At 39.9% G+C, this 13,249-nt stretch overlaps 1 protein-coding gene across 3 annotated transcripts in view; it reads right to left on the bottom strand.

Moving 5' to 3' along the window:
- pbx1a (pre-B-cell leukemia homeobox 1a) overlaps nucleotides 1-10,094 on the bottom strand; it is a 46,780-nt gene extending 36,686 nt beyond the window's left edge. For all 3 annotated transcript variants that reach the window (XM_030774002.1, XM_030774001.1, XM_030774000.1), the window contains exons 1-2: nucleotides 9,913-10,094; nucleotides 8,288-8,361 (exon numbers count right to left, since the gene is read on the bottom strand). In XM_030774002.1, the coding sequence (XP_030629862.1) occupies nucleotides 8,288-8,361; nucleotides 9,913-10,094 (256 nt within the window). The remainder of the gene's footprint in view (nucleotides 1-8,287; nucleotides 8,362-9,912) is intronic.
- Between the last annotated feature and the right edge of the window lie 3,155 nt (nucleotides 10,095-13,249).

Consider the following 13,249-nt stretch of genomic DNA (forward strand, 5'->3'; position numbering starts at 1 on the left):
CCACAAGACTGAATTTCCAGAGAGACCGTCCGATGTCAAACATGACAGTGCCTGTGATGGCAGTAAAGCATGGCTATCACAACTACACGCACCAGGCGGTGAGCCAGTCCATGTTTGACTTTTCTCTACATCACCACGGAGAGCTTTTTATGAATGGCTATTGGCAAAGAAGTGTAAAAACCTGATTGAAACTGATTCTATATGCTTAGGTCAGTAAATAGGCAGTAACAAGGCAGGCTGGGTAGTTGTGTGTTTGTGTGTGCATGTGTGTGTGTGTGTGTGTGTGTGTGTGTGTGGGTTCCATTTGTAAGTACAGAACACGGGGGGTACGTAAAAGGGGGAATAAATGTTGATTAGCGTTGATTCCGTCCGACCAGCGTGTGCCGACTGACAGTCCTCCTAAGCCGCAGTGAAAGGCAGCCATTAATCTTGGTCTGGTTTAAATAGCGTATATTAATTTGTGTCATTTTTACTAAGTCAAGTCGGGAAGGGCCGCACGCTGCTCTGCTTTTGACTGCTCGCCTCAGCCAGAGGTGGAGGGTTCCTACGTGTGTGTGTGTGTGTGTGTGTGTGTGTGTGTGTGTTTGGTGGGCTTTTGATACACACCGTCGCCGAACGTCACTTCTGTCGTCAAAATTGAGCAGTGGGAGCGAGAGGCAAACGCCATTCTCCAACCTTGAAACTAAATGGGACTCTGAAGTGTTGGTATGGCAACTATAGCTACAAATAGCTCTGTCCATTACACTTAACATATGTAAGAAAGGAACAAATTAAAGCACCATTTGTAACAGCGAGCTTCTCGACAGCTGTCAGAGGGATCGGAGAGAAATGGAGTTCGCGTTCAGCTCCTTATTATGTGACGCCATTCACAGAGGAAGAGAGATTGTGTCGAAAAATGTCTGATCTGAGATCAGTCAGAACACTTTTCTTATGATGCTTGAGACTAGAGGCTCCAGCTGAAGCTCTGCTGTTAGAGGCATTAACTGGAGTCCATTGACTGCACTGCTATGAGACTGGAGGGCAGATTCCACAGAGACAATAACACAAAGCTGAAGAGCCTTTTTTCTTTTTTTTTTTTTTTTTAACAGTAATTCAGTTTTTCACAGGATGACAAGCCACACCACAGTCTAATATCAGCTAGAAGAAAAAAAAAAAAAAAGAATCAAGCTCCATCACATTGGCAAGCAAATTTCCTCTCTAAAGCAATTTTTAATCCGATAAGTGAGTAGACATTTTTACTGTAATGGTTCTGAATACGATATCCGTCAAACAACTCTGAACAAAGCACAGTTTGCAGAATGCCTGATACCACTGCATCAGATAACCAAATTGAACGGTGCACTGAACAAAACCCGTATGAATATAGATGCATTCATATCTTGGAAAGAAAATATAAAAAGACTTCTCCTTAGCCACTCCTCATAGAAAAAACATTACAAAGAAAAATGGATATAGATTAAGGAAACTATCCATACAATACCATCTCTTCGCCATGAGATGTTGGTGAACTCCACATCAGTGGAGAGTGTTATTCACCAGAGGCAGCCTCCCTGACCATCAGGAATGATTCATGCAAGGTGTTGTAATGTCTCGCAAATGAACACATCTCTTTTAACTGACCACTCCAAAAACACACAAAGAAGGGCACAGAGATTAAAGACACGGGTGGGCATGACAGAGAAAGAGAGAGAGACAGTAAGACAGAAGGCAGATTTCTCTCCATAATCTTCACATAAAACAACAACTTTTCATTGCCATTATCTGTAACCAAATGAACCAGTGCTTTATATGAAATATGATACGTGTAATGATAACATATCCTATTCACAAACCCCCAGTGTATTCTGATAACATGCAGATAGACATAAGATTAAATTAGAGGGTGTTTTTTTTTTTTTTTAGTTCAGATCAAGACATGTGAAGCTTTGATTTGTAAACCATAAATAGTTTTCACATTGTTTACTAGCGCTTAGATCTTTCCTGACAACTTAACATCTTTTATTGGCTACCTCAAGGAGAAGAGGGAAAAAAAAGAAGTAGAAAAAAACTCCCACACCTATTTCATAGCAAACCTGTTATCACAGCTAATTACCAACTCCCACCTCCGTTATACATTTCTGTAATTAGGCTCTTAAAACATGATTAACATGTCTCAATTACGCCAGTCATCATTTGCATAATTTATAAGGAGCTCTAATTGCGAGTGAGTTTAGACTTGAAGCTGGCTAATAAGAGAAACACACAGGATACATTACTGTGCCGCTGAGGCATGTCTGTTTGAACCGCCGACATATGATTAGCAAACGCGCTTCAAATAAAACAGAGAGAGAGTGAGGGGAGAGAGAGAGAGAGAGAGAGAGAGAGAGAGAGCTACTTCTGAGATTCACAGAGATTGTGAGGTTCATTTATGACACACTAAAGAGAAGTAAGGTGAAAATGAAGCCACCTTTTTGAGACACTTGCAGTAAAAAAAATAAATAAACAAATAAACCCTTTGTTACACCAAACAGAATGGAAGATTCCCACTCAGAGACTCAAAGGCATGGCAATTAGCCGAAAAACTACATTCAGAAAAAAACAAAATTGATCCATCAGCGTGGGTTGGGAAAAGGTTTTACACAGCAAGCGCACTGAGATTCTGAGAATAAAGAGGCCAGTTGGCTTAGATTTGATAAACACTGCGGTCATTAGTTTAGTGCCAGAATATGTAAAAAGAAAAATCTATTTTTCTATTGGAAATGTTCCTTGCAATAAAGACGTTTTGAAAAAGAGACAGTGTGACTTTGATCTCCAGCGCACCAAATGAGTTTGTTTAGAGAAAGGCGCAGGCAGGTATGTCTGTATGAAAGAGGTCTTTGTTCAACTGGCCTGTGGTCTAACATCGACTGGATTCCACACGCCAACTTCTTTCACAGCTGAAAAGTTACCATGAAAAAAAAAAAATCTAGCCTTCACATTTCAATCCGAAATCAGTTCACTTCAGGTTTTTTTTTTCTTGATTACTTCAATGCATCTTCAGAATGACAGAATTCACATTTTTAGAAACAGTTAACACACCATCCATGACAGAAACATATTTGTAAAAAAAAAAAAAAAAAAAAGCTATATTTCTTTTGCAAAATGCGATATCGATGTTGAAACTACAACCAGATCATTTAAACCAGATTGTTATACCAAAACAGGATCGTTGTACCGCAAAAAAATCTTCCGATTAAAAAACACCCAAAAAAGTAAAATTGAGTTAAATATGAGAAAATATGACCAAATAATCAACCAGCGGTAACTGACTAATGAAAACCAGATATTGAAACGTTGAGGAGGAACCAGTGTTTGAGGAAATTTGAGGAGTAAATAGTTCCCACCTGAAAGATCAAACCTCTAACCTGGCAAATTCGTATTTTATACATTCACAATTATCTAACATTCAGAATATATCAGAAACTCTGGAAGGCAGTATTGGTCTACCATACAAGCAAATCAGCCATGACTGCATAGAGAGTCTGTGTCTAGTACTGTGCAACTGCTCAACTCACTAGTGTGTCATAAACTGTTACACTCATATGTGGAAAGAGAGTTAATATGAACAAATTAAATATTCAGCATTCTGAAAGTAATTTTAATGTGATGTAATATGACTGATGTGTTTTGTTTCTTTCTACATGGTCCACTCAAAAGGTTTTTGTGTACTGTGAAGACTTCTGTGTATCAAAAAATTACTTTTTGTGCAGACAGCTGCTTAAAGAAATTCACAGACAACCGTGTGTTCTCATTTGAGAAAAGGTGCTTCTCCTTTGGACTGTGTTGAAAACAACAACAACAACAACAACAACAACAAAATCTACTGCTCTGTTATTGTTCTGATCATTTAGGTTTTTCTGATGACCGTTCCAACCCCAGTTTTACTCAGCTGATACAAAACCATCAAGAAAGACTGTAATAGCTAATGATGCCTGTGATTGCATTCAGCGCCATCAGATTCAGTGTCCATTCGCACCAGATGTACTTTTACCTAGAGTGAAGTACAGGTACTATTAAGAAGCTCCTGACTAATGGCAACAGACAAGCTATAGGTTTGGTTTACGTTGGAGAATATGTGGTTGTAGTAAACCAGACCTAATGTAGGCCCCTGGAGAGAAGGAGAGGGCACAGGTCTGAAACTCAACACCCACAAACGTTCAAACTAATGTCTGGCTTCCACTGCAGTGTCAATCTGTACGTGCTACCTCAGCCATATGCAATGGTTCCTCTAACGAGCAAAACTCACTAACTATGGAGTTACAACACACCTAGACATTCGCACACAAATCCGCAATTTCTTTTTAATCTCTTAATCTGTAACAACAGTAACGAAATAAAAATCCATGAACGATGCTCTTTCTTTTCCCTTCCACTCCTTTCCTTTCTTTTCCTAGCGTGTCCTGTTCAGTGAATTGGTATAACTGTGTGGTGCTTGTTTATACTTGCGCAGCGGCAGCAATGGTCGTGTACCTTGGCTGGCCAGCGTAAAAATACACAGCAGGGTCAGGAGTTCAGGCCTGCTCTGTCTGTCTGCTGCTGCTGCTGCTCCTGTTGGCACGCCGTCCTGTCCCAGTTGTCAGGCGCTTGCCAAAGGAGGGCTCGTCAGCACACCGTCCCTCCCAGCTAAACCCCCCCCCCCCCCCCCCCCCCCCCCGGCTCCTCAACACCCTCCCCCCCTCCTTCCCCAACACTGCTGTCAACATGCAAGGGGCCGTGCTACCACCACCATGGAAAACACGCATGACAAGATAGACCACTTACAAGCGTGTCACTCTCTTGTCACAGGGTTTATATATTACGCAGAATTACAGAAGCAGCCTGTGTCACGCTCTCATCTCGCACCCCCCCCCCCCCCCCCCCCCCAAAGAATTATTATTCCATCAGGTCCAGCTTTCACTGTCATGTCATCGTTTCTGCTGAAGCAAATGACTCTGACATATTAAAGACAACTGAGGAGCTGAACTGTTTTAGCAGGCATAATCCAGATCAAAATCCGAGTTGCGTTAAATCAGTGCGGATGGAAAGCGGTGCAAGAGGGCCTCTTTACGAAAATGATAGCGAGGGGTTATGTCTCTCGCATGCCTTGCTATACCATGACCGCCAAAGTCTGTTATGAAGGCAAGTTACCAAATGTACACACTGCATCACAAGCTATTTCACACAAAAACAGACACACTGTGGAGTTCATAACCACTCCAGTATGCATGATCCACTTATAAATGCAAAGGCTGCAACACAGTAAAAAAAATACAGAGAGGCTGAATGTTAAAGGGAAAAGAAACTCCCTTAAAAAGATCAGACAAAATGCTGTCTGTCCATGCTCTTACGCACTGCACTCAGCATTTGCAGTAAATGTCACGGCTGAGGTTTGAGCCATTTTCTCGATGGCGGTGAAGGCTTTCGGTAGTGTCTGTGCAGTGTGAAATTACACCCTCGCATTAAAGAGGAACGAACTGGGACACACAGCTCAGGGCTAATTCTGAAGGAGATACTCTGCAACTTCTCACTTCTTTACCTAACAAGATTCCTTTTCCATACTAAATTTGTGACTCGGTTTCCCACTAAAGATTCCCCTTCAGCTTGAGCATGCTGATTTAAAAACTCCTTATAAAATTCCGTGGAAATTCAGCATTTGAAGTCTGTTTTCCCACATCATGCAAAACCGAAAAAGTAAACGTGGTCCTGGTTTAATCTCCTGCTCCTGTTGTTTCTCAGTTTATCCTTTTGTGTGAGACATGATATTACGATCACAGCTGATGTCTCATTGCTCTTGAGCTGTCAGAAAAGATGAGTCTGAAGTAATGAATGATATATGAGATATATGCGAATATTGCAAAAGTCAAATTTGGATTTATTATTTGATTTCATTTTTTTGCCCTTTATTTGCCTTCGCTTTCATTCCTCAGAATAAGCTGACATTCTCGAAGGTCTGCAGTTCTCCGAGTCTGACGAATGGACCGAAATCGACACTGCACAGAACAGCTACTCGTGACTACTTCACACAGGAAAATAAAATCAAACAACAAACACTCCAGATTAAGAATTCAGCAATACATTAACATTTCCAATGAAACTCTGACCTCAGTAAAGATCCCCCCTCTCTCTCTCCCCCTCTCTCTATCTCTCTCTCTCTATATATATATATATATATATATATATATATATATATATATATATATATATATACACACATATATATAAATATATATATAAAATAGACGACAGAGTCACAACAACTGCCATCTCAAATACTCATCTTATTAGATATCGTATCACAAACTAAACAAAATGTTTGCATGAAAAATCTTTCTTTTGACAATCACTCGCACGTAATTAAGTCCTGAGAGAAACACACAACAGCAGTAAAATGAGGGGGAAAAATGAAATCAGGCACCCCACTTTCAATACGAGCAGACATGCTGTGTTCACAGAAAAACAAAAGCTCTGCGTGTGTGTTGGTGGGATGCCACCCCCTTCATGCACTGGGGATTGAAGAGCATATTACACACAATGATTCAATAGAGCAACAGTTTCAGCCTACAAAAGTTTGACAAAAAAAAAAATTGTATGAAAAGGAGACAAGCATCTCAATGTCAAACAAATCTTAAATCATACAATGTCAAACACATCCTCTAACTTGGATGGAATTCGTTGAAGCCTCACAGAGTCTCTTTCCACTCAAAAAAAAAAAAAAAAAAGAAACGTCCTGCAGGTTCCTGACTGCCAGGAACTGTGGGAAGAGAGGTAGGAGCAAAAAGCCAGGAAAAGGTCCAAGTCACTTTGTTCTTCATCTTGGAAACGAACTCTGAGTGAACCCAGGGCTGACGCCAAGCAGTTCAAAAGAGCCAGGCATAACTCTTTCACTCCTCCGAGAACCTTGCTAAACAAGCGGAGGAAAAAAAAAAAGAGAGAGAGGGAGGCAGAAAAAAAAAAAATCCTTGGGCCATGAGGCCCCTCTGAGCTCTGACATGGTGGCCAGTCTAAGCCTTCTCCGCAAGCTCAGTGAGGGAGGATGAAAAAAAAAAAAAGAAGAATGTACTCGCTAACGCAATGTCTTTACAGACAACTTGGCACAGTGCCAGCTTCCAGTTCCCAGAGATAGAATCTTTGTAAATTACACTTTTGGGCTAATTAGGGGTAAGATACGGTCGTGTTCACTTTTGTTGTCCTGTTTTATCTGACATGCTGGCTTGGGGTCATGAAATTCACCAGAAAAAAAAAAAAACAACTTATACCTTAGGACAAGGGTAGTCAATTATTTAGATATCCGGGGGTTTCTTTGCCCCCCCCCCCCCCAATCCACGATAGCGATTCTGGCAGCGCTAGGTGCCTGCTATCCTAACAATTCCGAGAGGTTCATTAAACCAAGTCATGCAGCAATTAGCTGTACAATGTCACAAGACATATTCAGTCCTTTCAGGAATCTACATTCTCATAAACAACACAACACATGACAAACACACGCTTTATCATATGGTTGTAAACAAAATAGATAAATAGATAAATAACTTGGCAATAAAATATCTAAAATATCCATACCCTTAAATAACTGCATATGTATCTTTGTAACTCAATATTTAATTCCTTTGAAATTGTATGACTAATGTTTTTAGGGCTTGAACGTTACTTTTAATGCAGATCACAATTTGAGGCATGGATCCCAACAATACAGTTAACAGATAAAGGTGTCTATATACAAAGAAATCCCTAAAAATACCAATATTGCTAAATACGTTTTTAAAGATATCTGTCTTTCATGTAGCAACTACCAGAATGAGTACAGGGGTTTACTACCAAACACTGCTCCATGTAGTTTTAGGAGGAGGAAAGATATAGAATACTGGCACATGACAGCGGAAGACAAAAAAAAACCCAACAGTGTCCACAACACACAGTAAACTGCTCCTCTGTAAGTTACTCTTACATGCGGTGGGTGTAAGACTCCAAGCTGATCGAATCAGAGGATAATCTCAATTTATTTTTATGTGATATGATATGATGCTACGAGTTTCATTTCATTATGATGCACCTTCTACAAAGCCCCCCCCCCCCAAAAAAAATCAAAGCTCAGTAATTTATTTCACAAAACTCTGCATTAAAAATTCTGGGCACAAAATATTCCCATTTCAAAGACAGACACTCTCCACACCAGTGATGTAACAAACAGAATTTAAGCATGGAGAAATGCCAGAATTACGTTTGGCAAAAAGATCTTTTTTTTAGTGTTTTTCCCCCTATATGACACGGTTAAAGGGGTTAGAAGCCTTACCTGTTTTTTCCTTTATTTCACACAAGACACTGAAGAGTGCAGGCTTCATTCGATGGCAGTTCAGCGCATGTTTCCTACGAGAAAGATGAAGCAGAGAAATCAGCCACGAAACACCGTTTCATATGACAACACCATGAAAGGTAAACTCTAAAACAAAGGAATCAGAAAAGACTGACAACTGTAACGGTTGCCATCTGTCACTACATGTGATGTCTGAAATATCAGCAAACCACATTTTTAAACCGATGACAAATCCTAGATAAAATAAAAATTACATATATATTTTAGTATGATCTCTCATGCAACTCACTTCTAAAAGTACAAGCTTTATTGCAGATGTCATTAGGGAGAAACTAACAGTAGCAAAGATGCTATCTGGCAGAATCGTTGTAAATGGGTGCGCTGTATATCCTGTGCATTTACTTTTTTTTAGTCCTTGAAGTAGCATACAGATCTGGGCATCTCTAATAGAACAACAGAGTGTGCATGACTCAGACTAAAGCCCTGTATATAACTGAATAAACTGCACATATCCACAATGCAGTTATGGACAGCAACATCACAAAAAGCATGTGATACATATTAGTGATTTTTTTTTCTGCACAGTCTAGAGTCCTTCATTTTTTTGACTAAATCAGCTCTCAAACAAACCTGAATCTTTTAACCTTACAACAGATAACCATAATTTTCATCTTTTTATTCTGCATTGACATACTGAATTGCATTGTAGATTAACAACATATTCATCTCTGATATTCACACTGATGACCAAAAAATTACTAAATAAACTCACATATCATCTCATTTATATCATCATTTCATTTAAAAAAGCAGAGGATTGTCTGTGCAATAAAAGGGGTCTACCTTCTTTCCTAATTTGACTCCAAACGGAAACTGCAGAACATTATGTAGACAATTCCTTTTTCTTTCGCTTATAAAGGCAATTAAAGGGCAATCTGATCTTATCATGACCTGTGCGTTGTGAAATGCATATCAGATCTTTACTAATATATATCAGAGGGGACTGCAACAGTATCTGAAAAATGTCTTGATGACACCTTTCTATAAGTTTAAAATGACAGCTCCATAATTTTACAGGGCTTAACAGTCACTTCGCAGAATCATTTTATGTAGATACTGAGAACAGAAATATAAATTTGCTTATTTAGAGATCGGATGAAAGCCTTAACTAAAATGCGAATGTGTTTCCGGATAAATCGTAAGAAAACCGAACTAACCCGTAACACTGTAGTGAGTCTGGATCAATGCGTTTTTTCCTTATTAATGAGCAAGATGCTGTAGCCTACTATATATTGAAAGGATGCATCTCTCAGGACAGCTCAGAATGTCCACAAATAGCGATCTTTGTATTCTTCGTAAAACATTTTTATTAATAAATTTTAATGACCGCAAAAAGTTACATCTCTCATCTGTGAGAAAGTTTGTGATATACGGTGACGCACCTCGTTATCTTTAGAGATGTTTGAGCGCTTGTAGTGGGCGTAATTGGACGCCAGATAATGTAAACCAGCTGATTGTTTTCTACTATCTAACAAAGTATTGTGTTTACGCGCTAAGTTGCAAATAAAAACGACTCTTTTAATTAAGATTTTACGCTCGTTTACCTGGCCTGTGCTTCGTCAAGACTTTGATCGGTTATCGTCATTATTTGCTGTAGTATGTCTCCAATGTCCTGTTTTCTTCCCTCTCCGTCCGTCCCTCCAGTGCCATCCATATGCTGCGCCAGGCCAGGGTGTCCGGCCATGCCGACTCCGTGAGAGTGCATCAACCGGGGTTGCTCGTCCATCCTTGGCGCTTTCTAACCTCTCCGACGTAAACACTTTTTTTCCTCACAGCAACAGAGGAAATATCTTGAGAAATTCCTTCAGATAACCCTGACTCTCTCGTCACTCCCCCTCTCTTCCTCGATCCCCTGGAGCTCGCTTACAACATGGAGAGAGGGAGAAGAGGCAAAGCCTTTGGTTCGCTCCCTCACAGCTGGTTTGGGTGAAATCTGATCTGAATAGCTGCTTTAGGCACAAGCCACTCCTGCTCAGCGAGCAAGACTGCAGAAGCAACTTTAAATAGGGGTGCTAATCCTATGTAATAGCGAGCGCTTGCTGCGACGGTAAAACGTAACTCCTTGTTTCCTCGACAGCTTAACGACCGAAACAGTTTTAAGGCATGCTTTGGAGGCGTTTAACGCTGAGCGCGAACTGCTTTTGTTTCGCGCAGGTCTGGTAACTGACACATAACAGGAGCTAAAAAACCAGCCTCCGCCCACGAACCATGATTGGAGAGGGACGGCTTCTGGTCCCACCTCGGCTTTTCACAACACGTCAATCATCTTTCGTGGGGGGGGGGGCGCAGTAGTAAGCTTTAAGATGTGGCGTTCGCACTGGAACTGGACAGGGTGGCAACACAGTGATGGATAGGGGTTGAACATGAAATAAATAATGGTGGTTGACGCAAGGACTCTTCTCCAGTCCCTCATCCCGACTTGGGAAAGATGTCCGTTTTCTCATAGTCTGCCAACTAATTCATTAAAAAGGTACGTTCCTCAGAATTATGTAGAGATTGGTCAATTAATATTTTCTACAGGTTTATTTAAGGATTTTTTTTATTATTATTCAGATGGCTTATTAAGACGACTTGTGGCTTGCAGTTAACAAGTCAAGCAAATTCTTATTTCTTATTTTTAATTTCACAGACATTTTGAAAGACAAATAAACTAAACTACATTGCCATCCTCAGTTGTTGCCGCCGAAGGATGTCGTTCAAAAATGGCCAGACGCTAATTGTATCACAGCAACATCTATCAGACGGGCACTTTGCTCAGCCGTACGGTCTGTTTAACTGCATGAATGTCAGTACCTATTGATAGTGACACAAGTGTCACGCAACAGCTCCAGGTGCCTTTTCTTTGACCAATAAGGAGTGCGTTGAGAAGTTGGTTTTTTTTTTTCTTTCCAATTGAGTACCCATTACTGAAGACAGTAAACCACAAGCCTAATCCTAATAATCTAAGTCATGAATCACTATTGCTAACAACAAATAGGTGGGGAATTTCTTTGTTCTTTCCTTCTTCCCTTTTACTTTGTATACCTAAATACCAGAGTGCTGAGAAAGTAATTACAAAACACATTGTAGACACCCTATGGGTACTTTTATTAAATAAAAGTTTTTGTAGCTCATGACATTAATATACCTAATAATGTTAATGTAAGTAATTACAGTACTGGCACTGAGGAGGATCCACTTTTCTAATAAATGAATTAATCCAGTTAATTCAGAGATAGAAAAAATACAGTATGCTGGCCATTTTCTGTACAAAAAAAAACAAACGAAAAAGAAGATGAAAAGAGCAAGAAGAAGTAGGTCTTATCATGGATAATGATTCTACAATTACATTTTTAGAAAAAGTAAAGATAACAATTTTAGTTCAATTGCTTGCACAGATATAACTACAGTCTATATATGCTCAAAAAGCGTCTTATTTTGACCTTAGAATTCAGGACAGGGTTGCATTTCTCGTTAACACACACATTGACGTTTTAGTGTTAATGATACAACGCAGAGGAGGTGATCCATATTGTCAGCGGAAAGCACTCCTTTTCTTGTCATGGCGGGGGTTAAATCGATCTGTCAGTTTTCTCATTAGGTTGTGAGCAGGGGACCTGGTTAATGTCACATGGAAATAGCTTTGGTTTCTCCACTGGTACCTGAAGATTGCTCGCCTGGAACAGACACATGGATCGTCTGACCTTGCTCTGTATGGCCACCGCTCATTGGTGCAGTGACCTCCTTAAACGTATAGACTTGTCCAAAGCAGGCACCAAAAATAATGGAGCACAGCTGCACCAAGAATGGCTTTTCAGTACTCTCAATGTTACTGTATTTGACACAAAAACAGAAACATGTGTTTTAAGATTAATTTACTCAATGTAAAACCAAATGTTGTGCAAATTTAATAAAACAGTAAATGAAATATTGATCTATTCAGGTCTGCAATGTGTAAATGTAATGGATCTATGTCATTTTTTTTCTTAAACAGTTATTCATAGCTAGTGGGATATTGTGTAGATTTAAAATCTCATATTAATGTAAGTTATGAATGCAAAAGCATTAGTTCAGTCTTAGTGATACACATACACTCTGAACGTGTATACTTACTTTCTCATAAACCAGATAAAGGCTAAATCAGAATACATAGGAGTTACACTTATCACTATTAGATATTCTACCATCCGATGCACAAAATCTCGTGCCAGGAATTTTTAACAGTTCTGTTTTCCTTTTGGATCAGCACTTCTTTATTCCCAGTGGTGAGCTGAGCACAGTGTACCACTGCCGCGTGACCATTTTTTACTTCACTCATCTCATTCATATTTAAGCCTGTTCATCGAAATCAGCCTGGCTAATAATGTGTGATCTGCATACCTTCCACTCACATCATGGACATTCATCTTTTTCAAGCTCTAGAGGACTATCAATTCATTTAAAGGATGTAGAGTTGCTTGCTCTCTCTCTCTCTCTCTCTCCCTCTCTCCCTCTCTCTCTCTCGCTTGTCTTTGTCTCCTTGGATTCCATCCCTGCTTTGAACTCTGGGAATCCAGAGGAGGCCAAGAAAAAAAAAACAATGAACTTCGACTTTTACTCTCCTTTTTGCTGCTGGCAGTCTTCCATTCTTGAGGAAAGCAGAGAAAAAATGGGAAGCTTGAAGGTTATGGAGCTGGGAGGAGGCTTTAATGACTGAAAGGCAGTGACTGTTGCCATGTTACCAGTTATAGTAGAACACAGAAGACAATTGTCAAACACACTGTAAAGAAGAGAGAGAGAAGGGGGGGGGAAGAGAGAGAGAGAGAGGGAAAAAATCATATGAACGAGAGACAGAACAGAGGATGAAATAATCCTGAAAGATATTAATTCCCATCAGTCATGTTGGACGACTCACTGAAATGT

Source organism: Chanos chanos, chromosome 5, assembly GCF_902362185.1.
Source record: "Chanos chanos chromosome 5, fChaCha1.1, whole genome shotgun sequence".
Taxonomy (NCBI): domain Eukaryota; kingdom Metazoa; phylum Chordata; class Actinopteri; order Gonorynchiformes; family Chanidae; genus Chanos; species Chanos chanos.